Here is a 24,739-nt window from a genome sequence, read left to right on the forward strand (position 1 = left end):
TCAGCATGCACACACAGGTTTACATGCTCTTATGTACTGTTCTTCAAACATTTACATCAGCGCGGGACCATTTAACTTTGGAATTGCCATTTTTGAAGTGATATAAAGTTGTCAGTTTTTATAGTTGTAATTAATTAAAAGCTGTAGAAAATGATAATTGCACAATGTTATTTACCTATAAAGAGGCCCAAAATTCTGTATGGAAAGAAGCAAGATGCAATAAAGAGGACCCACAAGCCCATATATAACTTCTGTGTTATTTCTGGGTGCACCCACATAAATAAGCTGCAAGAAAAAAAGACAAGAGATTACAATTTTAGCAGGGTTTCTCAGCAAGTTTATTCTTTTCAAATATCAAATTTACAAAATAAATTTAGAGCAAATGAAAAACTTACTTTTTAATTTTTTCTAGTACATCCGCCATCTTGCCAAACAGATTCTGCAATTTAAATTTTAAAAAGTTTTATCCACTTAAAACATGTTACTGAAAAAGAATCAAACTATTATGCATGGGGTCAATGGTACACCTTTGTGATAGTAAATGTATGCCTGCATAGGCCTGGAAGTGGAGAGCTAATTTTGTACAGCTTAAAAGATTAGAAAAATATTGAATTTTTTTTACATTCAATTACAAAGTCCAATATAAAAGCAAGATTTCTAAAATAATTGCAAGATAAAACAACATAAAATATAATTAAACACTTGACATTTAACTCTGCAAAATGACATTTAATTTCTCCACCTTTCCATTAGTTTATCTAATTAAAGTCCAAAATGAACAAATAAATTTACCCACATATTACAACAACTGTTATATTTTAAAGTTCTAAAACAAATCAAAACGAATAACATTCAACACTAGTCCCTGCCCACACTTAAAACAAGACAACTTATCTTCACATTTTGCCTGACGATCATCCAATTTGGAAACAAGCAGGCAAGGCATTATTGGGTCGAGCCCTAACAGTGAAATGTTAATTTGTCTCTCTAATTCGTTCCTCCTTAAAACATATCTTGGAACTACTGAAATGAAAAATGCTAATGCATGTGGCCTAAGCAACAATGTGAATGTTAGATTTTACCCCTTGTTCTGTTTTAGGGGCTGGTTTAGCACAGTGGGCTAAGATAGCTGGCTTGTAATGCAGAACAAGGCCAGTAGCGCGGGTTCATAAGACCATAAGACATAGGAGCGGAAGTAAGGCCATTCGGCCCATCGAGTCCACTCCACCATTCAATCATGGCTGATTTCAACTCCATTTACCTGCTCTCTCTCCATAGCCCTTAATTCCTCGAGAACTCAAGAATTTATCAACTTCTGTCTTAAAGACACTCAACGTCCCGGCCTCCACCACCCTCTGTGGCAATGAATTCCACAGACCCACCACTCTCTGGCTGAAGAAATTTCTCCTCATCTCTGTTCTAAAGTGACTCCCTTTTATTCTAAGGCTGTGCCCCCGGGTTCTAGTCTCCCCTGCCATTGGAAACAACTTTCCTACGTCCACCCTATCTAAGCCATTCATTATCTTGTAAGTTTCTATTAGATCTCCCCTCAACCTCCTAAACTCCAATGAATATAATCCCAGGATCCTCAGACGTTCATCGTATGTTAGGCCTACCATTCCTGGGATCATCCATGTGAATCTCCGCTGGACCCGCTCCAGTGCCAGTATGTCCTTCCTGAGGTGTGGGGCCCAAATATGCTCACAGTATTCTAAATGGGGCCTAACTAATGCTTTATAAAGCTTCAGAAGTACATCCCTGCTTTTATATTCCAAGCCTCTTGAGATAAATGACAACATTGCATTTGCTTTCTTAATTACGGACTCAACCTGCAAGTTTACCTTCAGAGAATCCTGGACTAGGACTCCCAAGTCCCTTTGCACTTCAGCATTATGAATTTTGTCACCATTTAGAAAATAGTCCACGCCTCTATTCTTTTTTCAAAAGTGCAAGACCTCACACTTGCCCACGTTGAATTTCATCAGCCATTTCTTGGACCACTCTCCTAAACTGTCTAAATCTTCCTACAGCCTCCCCACCTCCTCCATACTACCTGCCCCGCCACCTATCTTTGTATCATCGGCAAACTTAGCCAGAATGCCCCCAGTCCCGTCATCTAGATCGTTAATATATAAAGAGAACAGCTGTGTCCCCAACACTAAACCCTGCGGGACACCACTCGTCACCGGTTGCCATTCCGAAAAAGAACCTTTTATCCCAACTCTCTGCCTTCTGCCTGACAGCCAATCGTCAATCCATGTTAGTACCTTGCCTCGAATACCATGGGCCCTTATTTTACTCAGCAGTCTCCCGTGAGGCACCTTATCAAAGGCCTTTTGGAAGTCAAGATAGATAACATCCATTGGATCTCCTTGGCCTAACCTATTTGTTATCTCTTCAAAGAATTCTAACAGGTTTGTCAGGCACGACCTCCCCTTACTAAATCCATGCTGACTTGTCCTGATCCGACCCTGCACTTCCAAGAATTTAGAAATCTCATCCTTAACAATGGATTCTAGAATCTTGCCAACAACCGAGGTTAGGCTAATTGGCCTATAATTTTCCATCTTTTTCCTTGTTCCCTTCTTGAACAGGGGGGTTACAACAGCGATTTTCCAATCCTCTGGGACTTTCCCTGACTCCAGTGACTTTTGAAAGATCATAACTAACGCCTCCACTATTTCTTCAGCTATCTCCTTTAGAACTCTAGGATGTAGCCCACCTGGGCCTGGAGATTTATCAATTTTTAGACCTCTTAGTTTCTCTCGCACTTTCTCCTTTGTGATGACTACCATATTCAACTCTGCCCCCTGACTCTCCTGAATTGTTGGGATATTACTCATGTCTTCTACTGTGAAGACTGATGCAAAGTACTTATTTAGTTCCTCAGCTATTTCCTTGTCTCCCATCACTAGATTACCAGCGTCATTTTGGAGCGGCCCAATGTCTACTTTTGCCTCCCGTTTGTTTTTAATGTATTTAAATAAACTTTTACTATCATTCCTAATGTTACTGGCTACCCTACCTTCATATTTGATCCTTTTTCCTCATTTCTCTCTTTGTTATCCTGTTTGTTTTTGTAGCCTTCCCAATCTTCTGACTTCCCACTACTCTTTGCCACATTATAGGCTTTCTCTTTTGCTTTGATGCATTCCCTGACTTCCTTTGTCAGCCATGGCTGCCTAATCCCCCCTCTGATAACCTTTCTTTTCTTTGGGATGAACCTCTGTACAGTGTCCTCAATTACTCCCAGAAACTCCTGCCATTGCTGTTCTACTGTCTTTCCCACTAAGCTCTGCTCCCGGTCGATTTTCGTCAGTTCCTCCCTCATGCCCCTGTAGTTACCTCTATTTAACTGTAACACCTTTACATCTGATTCTACCTTCTTTCTTTCAAATTGGAGATTGAATTCTACCATATTATGATCACTGCCTCCTAAGTGTTCCCTCACTTTAAGATATTTAATCAAGTCTGGCTCATTACATAACACTAAGTCCAGAATGGCCTGTTCCCTCGTGGGCTCCATCACAAGCTGTTCCAAAAAACCCTCCTGTAAACATTCAATGAATTTCCTTTCCTTGGGTCCACTGGCAGCATTATTTACCCAGTCCACCTGCATATTGAAGTCCCCCATGATCACTGTGACCTTGCCTTTCTGACATGCACTTTCTATTTTGTGGTGCATTTTGTGCCCCTGGTCCTGACCACTGTTAGGAGGCCTGTACATAACTCCCATTATGGTTTTTTTGCCTTTGTGGTTCCTCAACTCTACCCACACAGACTCCACATCATCTGACCCTATGTCGTTTAGTGCTATTGATTTAATTTCATTCCTAATTAACAAGGCAACCCCGCCCCCTCTGCCCACCTCCCTGTCTTTTCGATAGGTTGTGAATCCCTGGATGTTTAAATGCCAGTCCTGAACCCCCTGCAACCATGTCTCTGTGATGCCTACCACATCATACCTGCCAGTCACAATCTGGGCCACAAGCTCATCTACCTTGTTCCGTACACTGCGCGCATTTAAATATAGCACCTTTAATTCTCTATTGACCGTCCCTTTTTGTTTTCTTAGTGTGGTGGACCTTGGTTTACTGAGCCTTTCCATACACTGTGTCATATTTTGTGGGATGGGGACTATCGTAACCTCTCCTGAGTTCTGTCTTTTCGTGCTTTTTTTAATTCCAAAGCAGCTACACTTCCCACTGATTACTTCACCTCTTGGTTCCCTGACTGGACTTCAATTCCCGTACCAGCCTCCCCGAACAGGCGGCGGAATGTGGCGACTAGGAGCTTTTCACAGTAACTTCATTGAAGCCTACTTGTGACAATAAGTGATTATTATTATTTATATTTTTCCTCAAATCACATAAATAGGATCTTCGCATTTGCAAACAAAATGTCATGCTGGAAATGCTGACCTTTTCCTATTCGGCACTGATTGAATGATTGCGCATTTTCTCTGTACTTTTTATAATTTCAAATTTCCTGCACTGGAAATTTCATTTTGCCACTATGATATGCTGCTTTGGTTGTTTCCAAATTGTTTTATTTCTGGCAATGACTGCTCTGAAAATTTAGTCCAGACATTTTGATAACTGGGGAATATCTGCACTTAAACTGTATATTGTGCTTGAAGTATGAACTGCAGAGCAACTTTTTAAGAACGTGATTAATAATTTTTTTGCTTTTACTTTATATAAATAGTCAGTGATGTTAGGTCACTAATCAAGTTCCTGATGGTCCTTGATTTACAAACCTAGCAGTGTCTTGCAAATGACTTTAATCCAATGGTTCTCTTTAATTAATATATAGGTTGATGTCATATTATAGGCAGGTGTGGAGAGAATGTTTCCACCTGTGGGATCCAAACCAGAGTCCATAAATACAAAAAAGTTATCAATAAAAAATAAGAAGAAATGTTTTTACATGAGTGGTTATAACATGGAACTCGCTGCCACAGATTTAGATAAGTAGCATCGGTGCTTTCTGAGGGAAAGCTGACAAGTGCATGAGAAAGAGGAATGAAAAGATATGCTGAAAGGCTGACATGGGATAGATGGAATGGGACGATGTTCAGGAAGAGTAAATCAGCAGCACAGACTAGCTGGGCCAAATGGTCAGTTTTTGTGTTATACCGTGACGTCACAGCCTGCAGGTAAGGGATTGGCTGGTGACTGTTAAGTAGTTTTTTTTTCCCCCTCAGGTGTTATCGTGCGGGGTGCAGAGGTTGCTGAGTGAGTGCTTGCTGAGAAGGGGAGTGAAGAACAGGTAAGCTCTTTCTTTTTCTATCTAGAGGGGATGGCAGGGAAGGTTCCTCCTGCAGAATGTTTGAGGTGAGGGATGCCGTCAGTGTCCCTGCTGATTTCATCTGTGGGAAGTGCACCCATCTGCAGCTCCTCAGAAACCGCATTAGGGAACTGGAGCTGGATCTGGATGAACTTCGGATCATTCGGGAGGCAGAGGTGGTCATCGATAGAAGCTTCAGGGATGTAGTTACTCCGAAGAATAAAGATAGATGGGTGACGGTGTGAGGGGCTGGGAGGAAGCAGTCAGTACAGGGATCCCCTGTGGCCGTTCCCCTTAGTAACAAGTATACCGCTTTGGATACTGTGTCTCTGGCACAGAGTCTGTCCCTGTTGCTCAGAAGGGAAGGGGGGAGAGGAGTAGAGCATTAGTCATTGGAGACTCCATAGTTAGGGGGATAGATAGGAGATTCTGTGGGAACGAGAGAGACTCACGGTTGTTGTGTTGCCTCCCAGGTGCCAGGGTGCGTGATGTCTCGGATTGTGTTTTCGGGATCCTTAAGGGGTAGGGGGAGCAGCCCCAAGTCATGGTCCACATAGGTACCAACGACATAGGTAGAAAAAGGGATAAGGATGTAAGGCAGGAATTCAGGGAGCTAGGATGGAAACTTAGATCTAGGACAAACAGAGTTATTATCTCTGGGTTGTTACCCGTACCACATGATAGCGAGACGAGGAATAGGGAGAGAGAGGAGTTGAACACGTGGCTACAGGGATGGTGCAGGAGGGAGGGTTTCTGATTTCTGGATAATTGGGGCTCATTCTGAGGTCGGTGGGACCTCTACAAACGGGATGGTCTACACCTGGACCAGAGGGGTACCAATATCCTGGGGGGGAAATTTGCTAATGCTCTTCGGGAGGGTTTAAACTAGTTCAGCAGGGGCTTGGGAACCTGAATTGTAGCTCCAGTATACAGGAGGTTGAGAGTAGTGAGGTCATGAGTAAGGTTTCAAAGTTGCAGGAGTGTACCGGCAGGCAGGAAGGTGGTTTAAAGTGAGTCTTCTTCAATGCCAGGAGCATCCGGAATAAGGTGGGTGAACTTGCGGCATGGGTTGGTACCTGGGACTTCGATGTTGTGGCCATTTCGGAGATATGGATAGAGCAGGGACAGGAATGGTTGTTGCAGGTGCCGGGGTTTAGATATTTCAGTAAGCTCAGGGAAGGTGGTAAAAGAGGGGGAGGGGTGGCATTGTTAGTCAAGGACAGTATTACGGTGGCACAAAGGACGTTTGATGAGGACTCGTCTACTGAGGTAGTATGGGCTGAGGTTAGAAACAGGAAAGGAGAGGTCACCCTGTTAGCGGTTTTCCATAGGCCTCCGAAAAGTTCCAGAGATGCAGAGGAAAGGATTGCAAAGATAATTCTGGATAGGAGCGAAAGTAACAGGGTAGTTGTTATGGGGGACTTTAACTTTCCAAATATTGACTGGAGACACTATAGTTCAGACTACTTTAGATGGGTCCGTTTTTGTCCAATGTGTGCAGGAGGGTTTATTGACACAGTATGTAGATAGGCCAACGAGAGGCGAGGCCATATTGGATTTGGTTCTGGGTAATGAACCAGGACAGGTGTTAGATTTGGAGGTAGGTGAGCACTTTGGTGATAGTGACCACAATTCGATTACGTTTACTTTAGTGATGGAAAGGGATAGGTATATAACGCAGGGCAAGAGTTATATCTGGGGGAAAGGCAATTATGATGCCATGAGGCAAGACTTAGGATGCATCGGATGGAGAGGAAAACTGCAGGGGATGGGCACAATGGAAATGTGGAGCTTGCTCAAGGAACAGCTACTGCGTGTCCTTGATAAGTATGTACCTGTCAGGCAGGGAGCAAGTGGTCGAGCAAGGGAGCCGTGGTTTACTAAAGCAGTCAAAACACTTGTCAAGAGCAAGAAGGAGGCTTATGTAAAGGTGAGACATGAAGGTTCAGTTAGGGCGCTCGAGAGTTACAAGTTAGCTAGGAAGGACCTAAAGAGAGAGCTAAGAAGACGTAGGAGGGAACATGAGAAGTCTTTGGCAGGTAGGATCAAGGATAGCCCTAAAGCTTTCTATAGATATGTCAGGAATAAAAGAATGACTTGGGTAAGAATAGGGCCAGTCAAGGACAGTAGTGGGAAGTTGTGCGTGGAGTCCGAGGAGATAGGAGAGGTGCTAAATGAATATTTTTCGTCAGTATTCACACAGGAAAAAACAATGTTGTCGAGGAGAATACTGAGATTCAGGCTACTAGACTAGAAGGGCTTGAGGTTCCTAAGGAGGAGGTGTTAGCAATTCTGGAAAGTGTGAAAATAGATAAGTCCCCTGGGCCGCATGGGATTTATCCTAGGATTCTCTGGGAAGCTAGGGAGGAGATTACTGAGCCTTTGGCTTTGATCTTTAAGTCATCTTTGTCTACAGGAATAGTGCCAGAAGACTGGAGGATAGCAAATGTTGTCCCCTTGTTCAAGAAGGGGAGTAGAGACAACCCCGGTAACTATAGACCAGTGAGCCTTACTTCTGTTGCCGGCAAAATCTTGGAAAGGTTTATAAGAGATAGGATGTACAATCATCTGGAAAGGAATAATTTGATTAGAGATAGTCAACACGGTTTTGTGAAGGGTAGGTTGTGCCTCGCAAACCTTAGTGAGTTTTTTGAGAAGGTGACCAAACAGGTGGTGAGGGTAAAGCAGTTGATGTGATGTATATGGATTTCAGTAAAACGTTTGATAAGGTTCCACACGGTAGGCTACTGCAGAAAATACAGAGGCATGGGATTCAGGGTGATTTAGCAGTTTGGATCAGAAATTGGCTAGCTGGAAGAAGACAAAGGGTGGTGGTTGATGGGAAATGTTCAGACTGGAGTCCAGTTACTAGTGATGTACCACAAGGATCTGTTTTGGGGCCACTGCTGTTTGTCATTTTTATAAATGACCTGGAGGAGGTCGTAGAAGGATGGGTGAGTAAATTTGCAGATGATACTAAAGTCGGTGGAGTTGTGGACAGTGCGGAAGGATGTTACAAGTTACAGAGGGACATAGATAAGCTGTAGAGCTGGGCTGAGAGGTGGCAAATGGAGTTTAATGCAGAAAAGTGTGAGGTGATTCATTTTGGAAGGAATAACAGGAAGACAGAGTACTGGACTAATGGTAAGATTCTTGGCAGTGTGGATGAGCAGAGAGATCTCGGTGTCCATGTGCATAGATCCCTGAAAGTTGCCACACAGGTTGAGAGGGTTGTTAAGAAGGCGTACGGTGTGTTAGCTTTTATTGGTAGAGGGATTGAGTTTCGGAGCCATGAGGTCATGTTGCAGCTGTACAAAACTCTGGTGCGGCCGCATTTGGAGTATTGCGTGCAATTCTGGTCGCCGCGTTATAGGAAGGATGTGGAAGCATTGGAAAGGGTGCAGAGGGGATTTACCAGAATGTTGCCTGGTATGGAGGGAAGATCTTATGAGGTAAGGCTGAGGGACTTGAGGCTGTTTTCGTTAGAGAGAAGACGGTTAAGAGGTGACTTAATTGAGGCATACAAGATGATCAGAGGTTTGGATAGGATGGACAGTGAGAGCCTTTTTCCTCGGATGGTTAAGTCTAGCACGAGGGGACATAGCTTTAAATTGAGGGGAGATAGATATAGGACAGATGTCAGAAGTAGGTTCTTTACTCAGACAGTAGTAAGGGCGTGGAATGCCCTGCCTGCAACAGTAGTGGACTCACCAACACTAAAGGCATTCAAATGGTCATTAGATAGACATATGGACGATAAGGGAATAGTGTAGATGGGCTTTAGGGTGGTTTCACAGGTCGGCGCAACATCGAGGGCCGAAGGGCCTGTACTGCGCTGTAATGTTCTATGTTCTACATGCTATGGAATTATATTTCTATTAAAAATAGGAATTACTTTGGTGTTCAGTACTATTGATTTCAAATAGGACAACCGTGTGCCTTTCACTGGATGTCCCAAAGTATTTCAAAGTCAATATATTAGTTTTGGATATAGTTATGTTGCTTAAGTTAGCAAACATGGTAGCCAAACTGTCTACACCAGGATTCCACAATGACCAATTGATCTGTTTTTAATAGTGTTGACTGAAGAAGGAAATACTGACAAAGACACTGGGAGAACTCTATTCTCCCTGAATAAAATGTCTTTCATCCACCAGGTTATTAACACCACAGTTTAATGGATCATTGAAAGACTGCACTCCAATAGCGTAGCACTCCCTCAACATAGCATTGAAATATCAGCCGAGATTAGATGCTGAAATCAGTGGTGGGGAATGAACCAAAAACACATATTTAGCTGAACCAACTGAAGGTGTGTTTTTCCGCCCCTTCCCGCCAATGGGATCTTCCAGTCCCACCGAAGTTCCTGGTGCCCTGGTGGGACGGGTGTGTCATGTAAATTGCCATCGACTTCAATGGGACCAGAAAATCCCGCTGACGGTGAGCTGCCTCTCCCGTAGAAAAAGCCACCGCCGGGCGGAGAGGGGAGGGGCCTAGAAGATTCCAGCTCAATACTCTAAAAAGTTTTGAAACAATAAAGATTCTTATACATTGACAATAATTTTAATCGTTCAACCTTAGCAGTATAATTGGTTAAGTAATATCTCATGAGAGTACAGATTATGTGCAAATGTCCCCAAACTGTGAAACTACCTGTGCTTTTTGTGCGACATCAAGCACCAGCTGGAACTTTTCAGATACGGTAAGGTCTTCTTTTGAAGGCTCCTGTAAGAAACAGATTTTGTATTCAATACCTAACATTCTCAAGTGAATATTTGGGTATAACACTGAACAATTCACTCTATTTCGGCAAAATACTACAACTCAGTGACTAATTGGAATACGGTATTCTTCTGTGTTTGCTGTAATGTTTGGGGTGAAAATAGTCCAAGGTGCTAATATTTTTCTTCCTCACACTTTGTGGCAAGAACATTAACTGTCATACTGATTATAACCATTTACAAATTCATAACATTTTAGGAATTATAACTGAGGAAAAAGACAATCGAGATTAAAAATTGTACCTATTACAAAAGTGATGTCGGAGGTGAAATATTAATTCAATTTTGTTCACTAATTATTTACAGATGAAGATAGTTATCTTAGCTAATTCATACTGAAAGACACACTTTCGTGCGATGTGAATATTTGGTTTCTGAGGACAATATTGCAGACAAACTTTATGCTAATAGAGTTGCTAATAAATGTTGGCCCAAAGCCAACACAAAGACAACACAAAGCAAACACACTGTTTATCAAAATGTTGAACATTTGTATTATGCATTTATCTCTTTCCTAGAAATTCAAATTTCCAAATACTAAATATTTGGATTGAGCCTAACGGAACAAGCTTGAAAAATACTGTTTGAAAACAGCAAAAAAATCAAACCCATATCAGTTTTTAACGAGAAAATTTCACCACAGTAAAAATAAGTTCATTAAAGTAAGAATAGCAATATTACCACAGGGTCTGATACTTCAGGTACAATACTCCACTGAATTCTCCAACCCCTACAAAGTCGAGAAATAATAGTTACTGGAGATATTCAAAACAAAATCTACAAGCCATACATGTTGACCTATGCCAGGTTAGAATGATGGGTTAACATTGTTCATAAATTGATCCTTTCCTTCCAGGGCAATATGAAAATCACATCTGCAAAAGCTGTCACTCCCAGCTTTGTTTGTCTTCCGACACATATGCTTATATTTGCACCAAACTTTAAAAAGAATTTATTTTGTCATTACGCAATGATATAATGCTATTAACAGTTGGCCTAGTTCCTTCAGAAGAGTAGTCTTACTCATGTTTGTTAGTCTTGTGGATTTCCTGAATTATAGTGCTAGTCTACACTATAAATTATTTACAATTTTAAGGGTCTTGGATCTCTTAAGGTATCAAACTAGGTGTCACATTATGGGGCTTGGATAAGTAGGGGTATTTGCTGGTTTGTGAAGTGTAGCTTTGATAAAACTGGACAGTTTGATCGGTTAGCTTTATTCTATGTTTGTCAGCTAGTTGCTTTTCTTATCTGTCTAATGAATAACACCATTGATAAACGTTTTTCTCTTTATCCTCCACCTCCCCAAAACAAGTCACTCGCCTTTTCACAACCTTTAAATCAGGCACCAGCTGTCTCACAGCACATCAAACATTTATGCTGCTCAAATAACAGGAAGTATACTCCCTATAGAATCTGGCAGATGAGTCAATTTCTCCCACAGCAAGATATTCTAAATGTCCTTGTGCACTGAACCAAATGGTCCAGCAAAGAACTAACTTAAGCAGTCACACCAGCGACAAGCAGTTTCAAACCTAAATTGGTGGTGAGATTTCAACCTGCAAACAGCAGTATTAATTTTTTTAAACTTGCATTTATTCACGTCAGGAGGTCTCTAGATGCTTTACAGCTAATTAATTACTTTTGAAGTGCAGTCACTGTTGTGATGTAGGATACATGACAGCCAATTCATAAATAGCAAAGTCCCACAAACAGCAATGTGATCATGAAAACATATGAAACAGGAGGAGTTGGTTGTTCAGTCCTTTAAGCCTGTTCTGGCATTCAATATCTTTTGCCTCAGCTCCATCTTCTTGTACTAGCCCCATAACCCTCATTTTGGTGAAGTCAAAGCACAGATTCTTGCAGTACTGCATAGTTACAGCCTGCCAACCCAAAAATTACTGATTTATTCCTACTCTGTTTTCTGTCTGTTAACCAATCTATAATCCAAGCTAATAATATATTACCCCAATCCCATTAATTCTATTTTTTTTTGTAATAAACTTGTCATAGTGTTGCACCTTATTGAATGCTTTTTGAAAATCCAACCACACTACATGCACTGGTGTTTGTCCCTTTAACTATCCCGATTGTTAGAATTTTTTGAAATTAAAACTGAGCGGTTGAGCACAATTTCTCTTTCACAAATTTGTGTTGACTGCCTAACCAGATTATGATTCTTTAAGTGTTATGTTAAATCACATTCCTAATAATAGATTCACGTATTTTGCCTGATATTGATGTCAGGCTAACTGGCTTGTGATTCCTTGTTTTCTCTCCCCTGCCATCTGTCTTAAATAGTGAAGCTATGTTGGATACCTTTCAACCTCTGGCCATTGCTCTAGAATCTACTGAATTTTGTACGGTCAAAACCAATGGATCCACCCTTTCGTTAAAGCTGTATGATGCAGGTCAATTAGTCATGGGGATTTGGTGATTTTAAGTCTTATTAATTTTGACATTATTTCTTTACAGTACCTTTACATCTTTCCAATATTTTATATTATCTTATATTCTAGATAATGTCTCCAATTTCTTCATTTCCACTAGACCCTTGGTTCCCCACTATTTCTGTAATATTTTGGTACCTTCCACCATGAAGGCTGATACAAAATATTTGTTTATTGCCTGTGCCATTTCCTTATTCCCATTATAATTTTTCCCCTCGCTTCCCGTAAGGGACTGAACCATTACCTCTGCTAATTTCTTCCTTTTTAAAAGCATTTGCAATCTTTTTTATATCATTCGCGAGTTTTAAGTGTTGGTTGAGGAATAAATATTGACCACACCAGTTTTTCTTTAAGAAAGGACTTTTACCTGTCTTGAACAGTTGATGGCGGTAGTGAGGGTTGTTGGAGTGCTGACTGACAGGCTTAGTTCCAGTCAGACAGGGGGCAGACCAGTGGGAGGTCACAGAGCCAGGAAAGATCTGTGCCTTGAAAGGAGGTGCAGGGGAGTGGTCTGGAGGGTAGGGAAGGAAGGTATCAAGAAGCCTGAATCAGGGAGAAACTGGAAGGAAGGTTAAGGGTATACAAGCACAAAAGGCTTGGTCAGGCAGGCACATCAGACCCGACAGTGGAAAGGTGCTTGCCTCCTAATCTAGCAATCCCTTGTCTCCGTTCAGCTGGCAGATTTCTCAAGTCCTGGGAAACCTAGATGCCAGAGTTCAACTTCAAAAGATTGAACAAAAAGTGAGGCACGCAGCCTCAATATATTTTAGGTTGGTCACTCACCCATCCTCTGACCTGCCTGCATCAATACCAGAAGTGGGCAGATTGAAGTCGGGATTCAGATATTTAACACTTCAACCCCTTACCTGCCCATTTTCTAGAATTAAAATTTCTCTCAAAAGTATCTTAACTATTACATTATTGGGATATTCCCACTTTTATTCATTTTATCTAAGTGAGCTTGACATTTTTTTTTCTTTACAGGATGTGAACATCACTGGTGAGGCCACATTGCTGTCCATCCCCAATTGTCCTTGAACTGAGTGGCTTGCTTAGTCAGTCCAGAGGATAATTAAGAGTTACTCACATTGCAGTGGATCTGGAGACATATCTTGGCCAGCTGGGTAAGGCCAGCAGAATGTCTTCTCTGAAGGATATTAGAGAACCAGATGGGTTTTTATGACTTTTTAAAAGAAATTAGAGTACCCAATTCTTTTTTCTTTCCAGTTAAGGGGCAATTTAGCATGGCCAATTCACCTACTCTGCACATCTTTGGGTTGTGGGGGTGAGACCCACGCAGACATGGGGAGGATGTGCAAACTTCACACGGACAGTTAGCTGGGGCCAGGATCGAACCCGGGTCCTCAGCGCTGTGCCTGCGCTACGCCACCGTGCCCCGCTGGGCTTTTAGGACAACTGTTGATAGTTCTCATGGTTGCCATTATGGAGTGTAGCTTTATATTTTAGAACTTATTAACTGAATTTAAATTCCACCATCTGCCGTGGTGGGATTTGAATCAGTGACCCAGAGCATTCACCTGTGCCTCTGGATTAGTAGAGCAGTGACATTTCCACTCTGCTATGGTTTCCTCAAATGTATATGACTGTAATGCTTGTGGGCTCATCGGTGTAAATTGAAGATATAGCAACTCAGCAAAAAAACATTTTTAAAATTAATTAGTCCAGAAACCTTCACCATGGGGGTACAACACAAGTATATAGATACTGTAGGCTTATGCTATCTTAAAGTGTGGAATCTTGGAAAACTCCACAGAACAACTTTATTCCAGCATAAACCAGTTGCTAACTCTACATAACAGCATTGATGGTTCCAAGGTTTAATGTAAATTTTCCCATTACAAAAAAGTATTAAAGTGCCATTAGATTTAGCAAATTTTAGACAGCAGTGGAAAAGCAATGTAAATGTTAATACCTTGCTATGAGATAATTTAGAGACAACCTCAAAATGGCTAGAAATAAGAACATTGGAATGGCCCAGCCATGCCATACAGCATTCATGTAGATCTGAAAGACAAGAGAGCGTTACGAATCATGCAGAACAGGACGTTCCCCACTCCCTCCCAATTCAGCAAAACATCGAACGCTCATGAATGGAGTTAATGCTTGTAGCACAGCCCACACATACCTACTAACAAAGCACACTCACTAAGCAAAATTACATGCATGATTGATAATTTATTTGGTAGTGATTTATAAAGTTAAAATAACAAATATTAGGACAGAGGGGTGGGATTCTCCGACTCTGCGCCGGGTCGGAGAACCGGCAGCGGGAGCGCGAATCATGCTCCGCCGCTTCGACACCGCTCCGTCGATTCTCCAGCAACTGGAGAATCGCCGGCATTGGCACCGGTGCAGTCGGCGCGGCGCCGGTTGGGGGGGGGGAACGATTCTCCCCGCACGATGGCCGAGTGCCCGCCAAGTTAGGCTGAGTCCCGCCGCCGCCGTTCTCGTGTGGTCCTATCCGGCGGGACCTCGGCGTTCATGTTGCAGGAGCGGCCTGGTTGCGGGGTGGGATCCGACCCTGGGGGGCCTCCACGGTGGCCTGTCCCGCAATCGGGGCCTACCGATTAGTGGGCGGGCTTGTCCCAGTCGGGGCCTATGTTCCTCCACGCCGGGCGCCTGTAGCTCTCCGCCATGTTGCATCAGGGCCGGCGTGGAGAAGGCGATCCATGCGGCGGCCGTGGCACGCATGCGGGACCCGCTGCGCCCGTCCTGACGCCCATTTCGGCAGCTGGAGCTGCATGAGTCGCTCCAGTGCCGTGTTGGCCCCCTGTGCGGCACAGGATCGCTGATCCTAGGGGCCTGTTGACGCAGTCGTAAAGCACTCCGGCGTTTACGACGGCGTCAACACTTAGCCCCAGGATCAGAGAATCCCGCCCAGGGTTCCCTTTGAAAGTTGAATCATTTATTTGGCATTTTTATAACTAAAAATTTCTCTTGGGCAAGTCAGATCACTAACAATGCCAACACCAGCCTATATGGTAATAGTGCCATTTATTGGAGCACTCTTGCATCCCAGTCATTGTTATCTACTATGTGGTCTGAGCATTTTGAAGTTCACTTTTATGAATAGCCAGCGAGTTATAGTCACCAATCTGGTACTCTGACAGAGTTTTCCCATGGAGAGAAGTGCAGCCAGCCAATAGTTGAAGCTTGGAAGGGGTGTGGGCTTCCTATAAGCTGGCAACTCTTTATTTTCTGGGCCCAGAATATATACAGGAATTCCAGGCAGTAAGTGATACAGACTGTTGGTCTGGTGGATAGATGTTCCAGGTCTTCAGCAAGCAGTTAACTTACGTCCCCAACAGCTTATGGGGATATGAAGCTCTGATAGTCAGAAAAGTCTCAGTCAGACCTTTTTGTTCTGTAAACCCTGCTGAGTGTGTACTGGAAAGAGATAGCTTCTATGGTGAGACATCACATAAAGAATCTCCAATCTTGCCCGTTCTATTGACCACATCCTCCTGCTCTTCACAACAAAATAAAGGAATTCCCACTGGGGAATCCATGAGTCCATTGCAAAGCATCATTCTGAGCAGAACATGGTTAATTATTAGCTAATGTCCTGAGTGAACTCCAAAGGTGCTCAAGGCAATCAATAAGCAGGCTGATGTTTGGGGGTTGGTGGGTGGATGGGATCGTTGTTATTATGGGGATTGACATATCTTGCTGATTATTGTTTATTGTTGATGGGTGTAAATGCGGGAGAAAATGTGAAAAAGGAGAATAAAAATATATTTTTTAAAAATAAGCAGGCTAACCAATGTCAACCCCAGTACCTCACCATGGTATTCATCTTGGGGATAACGTCCTCCAGCTCTTGCCGCTATTTATATGCTGGCAGCAATTATTTGCAGGTAAAACAGGGGATACTGGGTCAAAGGATTTAGCCACAGCTCCTAGATCGCATCAACATAATGTGGACTAGGCTTCTGGTGCATTTTGAAGCAATGGGCACTTATTTTGGGGGAAGAATAGCTCATTTATAATTGTCACATGGTGGATCTGAAGCAGTAGTCTCTAAGCAATCCATTTTGCTCTAGTCACCACCCGGATGTGGCCTGTAATTCTGCCCAGTGACTCCTAAAGTAAGCTAGAAAACAATATTAGAAAAAGTAATCGCACTAAAGACTAATAAAATCCCCAAGACCTGACAGTTTCCAACACAGGGTGTTAAAGGAAGTAGGTGAGGAAATTATGAAGCTTTAGCCATAATCTTTCAAAGCTCTTTCTTTCTAAGGAATTGTCCCTCTTGATTGGAAAATTGCAAGTATAACTCCATATTTCAAGAAAGAGTGTAGCTCCATTATTTAATAAGATGTTGGAGGAAAACTAGAAAATTACAAAACCGTTAGTCTACCATCTGTCGTAGGGAAGTAACCGAGCATTCAAGATAAATTTGAGCTGGTTGAAGAGATCCACGGTGGGTTTATAAAGGTTAGGGAATGTCTAACAAGCAACTGAATTTTCGAGGAAGCAACTAGTCGTAAACAGGAGAATACTGTAGCTGTAGTCCATATCGACTTTCATTAATCATTCAATAAGGCTCCATGTATCAGACTGCTAGCCAAAATTAAAGCTCATTGAATGGAAGACTAACTATTGACCTGATTAGGAGGGATAAAGGATATGTATTTGAATTGGAGAACAGTGACAACTGGTTTCCCACAAAGATCTGTGCTGAGGCTTCAAATATTCACTATGTTCATTAGAGACATAGATAACATAAGAGTGCCATATATGCAAGCCTGCTGATTATAGAGATAACGGTAGTATAGTAAGTGGTGTAAGGGAACACAACAAAATTACAAGACATTGTGTATTAAGTGAGCAGGTGAAGCTATAGCAGATGAATTTCAACACAGTCAAATGCAAAGTCACCCATTTTGAACCAAAGAAGAATTTTTTCCCCCCAAAATTGTGAAAAGCTAGAAACAGTGGAAGTCCAAAGAGATCTACAGGTCCATGTACACAGATCACCAAAATGCAGTATAAACCAAAAATAACCTAAAAGAAGTCATGGTTAGCCTTTATATCTGGCCGGCTAGAATACAAATGCAAGGAATTTTTGCTCCAACTATACCAAGTGTATTAAGGGATTATGGAGCCAAGTCAGGTGGATAGAGTTAAGACACAGATCGACCATGATCTCTGAGTGGGAGTATATGCTCATAGTTGAATAGCCTACTTTTGTTACTATGTTCCTCAGCTTTCCTCTCCAAGCCACACACCCTCCTGACTTGGAAACATACACCATTCTTTCACTATTGATGGGTCAAAACCATGGAACTTCCTTCCTAACAACACTGAGTGGGTACCACATGGCTTGCAGTGGTTCAAGAAGGCAGTTCACTGCCATCTTCTCCAGGGCAATTGGGGATGGGCAATAAATGCTGGTCCAGCCACGGTCTTCACCACGTGAAAAACAAATTTCAAAAATGTCAGTGATCAAGCAGGATATTCAGTAAAAGTAAGGAATATTAAAAAACTCATCTAGGGCAGCATGTAGTGCAGTGCTTCGCATTGCTGCCTCACGGCGCCGAGGGCTCAGGTTCGATCCCGGCTCTGGGTCACTGTCCGTGTGGTGTTTGCATATTCTCCCCGTGTTTGCATGGGTATCGCCCCCACAACACAAAGATGTGCAGGGTAGGTGGATTGGCCACGCTAAATTGCCCCTTAATTGGAAAGAATGAATTGGGTACTCTAAATGTAAAAACATTTTTTAAAACATCTAAATGGAACTAGATAACTGCTATAGGCACCAATGGGCACGCAAAAATGGCATAATTCTCCAACCTCCCACTGTGGTTCTGTGAAAGTATCAAAGAAACGGTGTAAACAGCCTTCTCCAGGGTTTCACCAGAAATTATTTTGGATATCCGGAATCCTGAGAGCAATTATGTCCAATTATATCTCAGTGTAAATGTACAATATCAAACTATACATGCCACCAATGACAACTTACAATAAAGGCAATTACTGAGGTGTATACAGAGTGCCAATTTGATAAGGCTGACAGGTTCTTTAAGAAACTGGTAACTGGTTTGGCACCACGTTCTGAAAGGAAATGAAAAAAAAGTGATCCTGTAGCTTTTGTAAAAACTGTTTACATTAACACAATTTCCCCTCCCATTAAGGACAAGAATTTATTTAATTGTAAAATAGTCTCACTTTTGTTGATCAGGATCTTGAATCACTCTGGTTAAATCCAGTGAAATTAATTGTACACAAGTCACAACATACATCACTGAAAACCAAAAGTCTTGTAATGTATTCTAGAGCTCATGACCAGCTTAGAATTGCACCATCGTAATCTGGTCATGAACTTGCAACAACGCATGTGTTCTTGTTTTTGCCAGTTTGTGGACAAGCCTTCAGCATAATAGAGCACTTCTAGAATTACATTTTATGATTGTTCTGTTCAAAAAGTGAAACAAAGAATTTTAATGGCACCTCATCATATCATAACATCTGTTTCTAAAACGCAGTCAGATTGGAATACGACTCTCTCTTCTTGCTCCACCGTTTAATTGTACAGAAAATGTTGTCAGGCTGCTCTAAACATAGTGACGGAATATTTTATGACAGGTACATTTTAAATTATATTTTCAATTACATTCAAAATTGTAGACATTAAACATTCTCCTTTTTGGGGTGAAGTGAGGAGAAGAATAACTGAGAACCATAGTTTAAATTATGACTAGCACAGGGCTAAATTGCTGGCTTTGAAAGCAGACCAAGGCAGGCCAGCAGCACGGTTCAATTACCGTACCAGCCTCCCCAAACAGGCGCCGGAATGTGGCGACTAGGGGCTTTTCACAGTAACTTCATTTGAAGCCTACTTGTGACAATAAGCAGTTTTCATTTCATTTCATATTGTTCATTCCAAGATAATCTGCTCTTATTTCCTAAAACATTTTTATTTAAAGCCTGAATTATGATGTCAGAAATGATCTATTAACAAAAAGGCACTTCAAAATTTGGAGCACTTCAATGCTGTTGAAGAAAAGCAGCCAAGATGAAAAATATAAATTTCTATGCATCATTCCAATAATCCCATCCTCATTTCATACAGGGTAAAAACATAAACTTCCTCTCTCCTGCCCACATCATAAATATATGCATATGAAATTCACTTACTTAATCTTCTCATATTTTCAGTTAACCTAAAGAAATACAAATTGATGAAATGCCAATTATTCATAATTATTAGACTTTGACATAGTTTAAAGATGCAACATTAACTGTAAATACTAACCCAGACATTAAAGCTTTGACATCACTCATACTTTCAGCTCCTGTGAAGCAACTGCTCAAAACACTGTGGGTAACTGCACTACTCACGAATATTGAACATGGTTTACATTAAAAATTAAATACATTGATTAAAGACAGAGGGAAGATATGTGTTACATAGAATTTGTTATCACCACTTGTGGTTTCAAAGTCAGCGCTCATCTGTACTGCCTGAACCTTTCTCTCCAGTTTAATTCCCTTCCACAAGGACTTCACACAATAACAAACATTATTTATTAAAATGGTTTCTCAGAGTTTCATTTGTGCTCCAGCTGTTTCGCAAAACTGACACATTATATTCTACAAGTATCTCATGCATGTAGAAACCACCTATGCCTAATTGCATCTCCTCTTACGATGGAAAGTTACAATACTTTGTAATAAGCAGCAACAAAAAAGAACATTGCTCAGCAACTTGACTTTTTTGCCAAATATAGCAAAGTTCTCATTTTGATATTTAAAATTGGTATTTTGTAAATTATATATGGTGATGTGCAGGAATCTCTCAATATCTGCATGGAATTCCTCAAATAGAAAAGTTTGAAACTGTTGACTTATCACAAAACTAGTGGAACAAAGAATATATCTACTACCTCACAGAACATCGGCAGCAGTCAGCTGGACCATGGAAAATTGGTTCTGCCAAAGAATTTATCAACTGGAGTTTAAAAAAAGTAATCAAAGAACCTATCATGACTGCAGTAATTGAAGAGGACTGTATCACGGATATATAAATCTACCAAAGTTATTTCTCCTACCGTTTAGCACTAAGTGGTTCTTCAGTTTCTACAGGATTCTCTTCTTGTTGGAATTGGAAATCCTCAATGTACTCTGAAAACTTCTCGAAGAACCATTTTTGAATCTTGGAGTAGAATGTCTTGCCACGCTTTTCTAGAAAATTTCAAAATGCAAGTTACCACCAACTACAATTCAGTTTGATAGCAACAAAAGTTCTAATTTAGTGCTAATTAACTAATTTGGAGATTTGAAACTTAAAAACTTCAATCCTTTAATGAAACTTCATGTTAGTTATTCAACAAGGAAACTGATTATAACAAAGTGGCAGTTCACAGAATCATAGAATAGTAGAGCATAGCGAGGTCAATGGCCCATCAAGTCTATACCACTACTGGGGGATTTCCGGTGGCGGCCATGATTTGAGCGGTCGCACAAAAGGTGGCTGCCGTCTGGAAACTATTTCTTAGACTTTTTTGAACCGATGAACGGGCACCAAACCCGGGAAAAAAAACTCTCAAAGCTCACCTCCATCAATAACCCCACCAATTTGGGATGCCAGCAAACCACCAGACAGGAAGCAAGGGGAGCAAAAATAGGCAGAGCAAATCCCCAGCATTGGAGCCAGTGGAAGCGCGTGGCAACACAAATCCGAATACGGCGGACCCAGCAGAGTCACCAACACCATCCCAGTCCTCGGCGGAGAGGCTAATGGACTGCATCTCGACAGAACTCAGACTTCACATCCACATAGTGTCGTGCGTGGTCCAAGATAACTATTGCTGAATATTCGGCCCCTACTACCTCGGAAGCACCGATTTCCCCATCACAACTTTGTGTCCAAGACACAGTTAGAGTCACCCCCCATGATCCAGCGCCCCACATGGAGGCTGGTTACAGCCCTCCACATGGTGGCTGGACACAGTCCACCTCGCCTACCAGGCTTTTTGGACTGGCCATTGAAAAATACGTGAGCTGTAACCAGAACGGGGAGATCTCTCCCTCTGCATTCTGGGAGATGCTGAAGGCAGTGGTCGGAAGGAAGATAATAGCATACAGGGCAAATAGAGTTCAATTAATCTCAACCGGGAAGGCAGTGAGCCAACTACACACTGGACACGAGGGGCCTTCTACAAATATGGGACTCAAAGATTAAGCAGATCCTGGATGGGCTGGTCTTCCCAGCTATGGAGGAAGGTAAGGGGAGGGACTGGAAGCACTGTTGGGCCTAGAGGAGGTCATGGAGTGCATTAACTCAAGCAATCTGGGAAGGCGGCAGGACCTGATGTTTCACGGTGGACTTGTCTAAAACGTTTGTGGCAGTACTGGCCCCAAAACCGTTGGGGATGTTCAACGACTCGCTGTCGAGGGGTCTCAGCCACCCATGCTGGCACAGGCCTTGATCTCAGTGATCGCGAAGTAGGACAAAGAACTGGCAGAGTATGGGTCATACAGACCTATCATCTCACCCGATCGAAAGAGAAAATGCTGGAAAATCTCAGTAGGTCTGGCAGCATCTGTAGGGAGAGAAAAGAGAGAGAGCTAACTCTCTCTTCTTTCTCTCCTTACAGATGCTGCCAGACCTGCTGAGATTTTCCAGCATTTTCTCTTGTTTCAGATTCCAGCATCCGCAGTAATTTGCTTTCATCTCACTCCCGAACACTGACGCAAATGTTCTAGCGAAAGTTCTGGCAAGACGAGTGGAGAGTTGCTTGCCAGAAGTAATCGCGGACGATCAAACCAGGTTTGGCCAGGGCAAACAGCTGAAGGCGAACATCAGACGTCTGTAGAGGTGATCATCTCCCTGGACACAGAAAAGGCCTTCGGCTAGGTGGAGTGGAAGTACTGGAACTGTTTGGGTTTGGGCCAGTGTTCGCCTCGTGGCTGGAGCTGCTCTACAGCACTCCCATGGCGAGCGTCTGGATGAACGCCGCAAGCTCATATTACCTCCGCTGCACAGGGCATGAGACAGGGGCGACTGCTGTCCCCGCTGCTGTTCGCTCTGGCAATTGAGCCACTGGCTACTGCGCCCAGATCAGTGGAGGGTGGAGAGGCATTTCAAGAGGAGACAGAGCCACCCCCCCCCCCCCGCCACCCTCCTCACAAGGGGAAGGAGCAGAGCTGGGAGTGCTGCTGTTTAAACTGGCCCAAACCAAGTTCAGATACCTGGGGATCCAGATAGTCCACAACTAGACCCAGTTCCACAAGTGGAACCTAACTCATATGGTGGAGAAGATAAAGGGGTATCTGCCAATGTGGGTCTCACTCTCGCTCTCCCTGGCGGGGAGAATGCAGACGATAAAGATGAATGTCCTGCCATAGTTTCTATTCGTGTTTAGATCGTTCCCGATCATCTTCCCCAAATCTTTTTTCGTCAGGGTAGACAAACTAATCTCAACCTTAGCGTGGTAGGAAAGAACCCCAGGATCCATAGAATGGTCCTGCAGAGGGGGCAGCGCGCAGGCATTGCCGAACCTCCTGTATTACTACTGGGCAGCAAACAAGAGAGAGGTGGAAAGAGGAGCTAGGCCTTGAGATAGGGGGACGACTCTGGAGCGAGATCTTATATAGAGTGAACTCCACCACCTCATGTGCAAGGCTCGGTAAGTGAAGGTGGTGCACAGGGCACACCTGACCAGAACACGCATGAGCGGGTTCTTCCCAGGGGTGGAAGAAAGCTGTGATGCCAGAGTGGTCTGGCTAACCATGCCCACATGTTCTGGTCCTACCCAAAACTGGTCCGATTCTGGACTAGAATCTTGAAGCCACGTCCAAGATCACAGGGGGGTTAAGGTAGAACCATGTACACAGGTAGCGAACTTCGGGGTGTTGGACCGGCCGGAGCTCTTTAAGGGGAGAGGGTCCGACGTCATGGCCTCTGCCTCCCTAATAGCCTGGCAACGACTCCTTCTTGGGTGGAGATAGTCAGCGCCGATTAGGGCCCCAGACTGGTTGGTGAAATTCCTGCAGTTAGAAAAAAAGTCAAATTTGCCATTAGTGGATCAGAAGGGTTCCAATCCAAGTGGAGGCAGTTCACCACCATCTTTAAGGACCTGTTTGGTACCTGCATCTTTGGGGAGGGGGAGGGGAGTACACGGCATTAACATTACTAAAATCTAAAAACACCAAAGTATTTGCACCACATCCATTGTACTGATGCTCGCAAGCTACATGGTGATTATGTTGTTCTGCAACTTTTTGAATAAAAATATATATATATTTTAGAAGTCTATACCGTTACGTCTGAAGAGCAATTCAGTTAAAAAACAAATCAGCAATTTCTTTGCAGGAGTAGACCCTTTAGCCCATCAAGATTATTCAGCCAATCAATTAGATCATGGCTGATTTGTGCCAATATTCAATTTACCAGCGGTAGCTCTATATCCCTGGATTTTCCACAAACTTATGTCCATCTCAGTTTTGAAAATTTCTATTAAATTTAGACTTTTGGGGAAGGGTGTTTCAGATTTCTACCACCCTTTTAGAGAAAATGTGCTCTCTGATTTCACTCCTAAATAGCCTAGCTCTAATTTTATGATGTCCTCTTGTTCTGGATTTACCCAGGGAGAACAGTTCATATCTACATTGCCAAATTCCCATGGAAGCCCATGAAAGTAGAAGAGACATAGAGAGCAAGAAGGAAAGTGCACTGGGACCAATGTTCCCTCGAAGCTGCGCACGGCCGCACAGCAACTTGGAAGGGATGGAGCAGGTCACAAACAACTTGTCCCCCTTTCAGATACCAGCAGAAGTGCTGCACATTAAAATGAACAAGCTATTTACAATATAGAGGGGACATTGATGAGAAACAGCACCCACCACCAGAATTAGCATTTGTGGAGGAGCATAAAAGCAGATAATTCAATTCCATTTGAATCTCTGTGGGGGAAGAAGGAAGGGGGAAATCCTGATCCAGGTTTTGAGGCAGCAATAGGCTTCAGCACCCCATTTTCTCCATACCAATGCCCAGCTTAGTGTGAAATCAGAGAGAAAAAACATGTCCTTTAGAATTCAGACTTGTGAGCAAGGCTAATGTAGTAATTAGGGCTACCGCCCATTTGGAAATTGAGTAAGGAGATGTTGAGGGTGCTGAGGTGGTGGTGACGTTAGGCTATCTACAGTCAATTGACAAGATAATCTGAGGCAGTTGGATAATCAACAGTC

At 42.7% G+C, this 24,739-nt stretch overlaps 1 protein-coding gene across 9 annotated transcripts in view; it reads right to left on the reverse strand.

Moving 5' to 3' along the window:
* LOC140388010 (GRAM domain-containing protein 4-like) overlaps positions 1 to 24,739 on the reverse strand; it is a 286,335-nt gene that overhangs the window by 45,754 nt on the left and 215,842 nt on the right. For all 9 annotated transcript variants that reach the window (XM_072471476.1, XM_072471468.1, XM_072471469.1 and 6 more), the window contains 8 exons: positions 20,599 to 20,731; positions 19,685 to 19,710; positions 18,510 to 18,601; positions 14,457 to 14,548; positions 10,752 to 10,800; positions 9,943 to 10,014; positions 396 to 439; positions 176 to 285 (listed from right to left, as the gene is read on the reverse strand). In XM_072471476.1, the coding sequence (XP_072327577.1) occupies positions 176 to 285; positions 396 to 439; positions 9,943 to 10,014; positions 10,752 to 10,800; positions 14,457 to 14,548; positions 18,510 to 18,601; positions 19,685 to 19,710; positions 20,599 to 20,731 (618 nt within the window). The remainder of the gene's footprint in view (positions 1 to 175; positions 286 to 395; positions 440 to 9,942; positions 10,015 to 10,751; positions 10,801 to 14,456; positions 14,549 to 18,509; positions 18,602 to 19,684; positions 19,711 to 20,598; positions 20,732 to 24,739) is intronic.

This window comes from Scyliorhinus torazame, chromosome 13 (assembly GCF_047496885.1).
Source record: "Scyliorhinus torazame isolate Kashiwa2021f chromosome 13, sScyTor2.1, whole genome shotgun sequence".
Classification (NCBI taxonomy): Eukaryota; Metazoa; Chordata; class Chondrichthyes; order Carcharhiniformes; family Scyliorhinidae; genus Scyliorhinus; species Scyliorhinus torazame.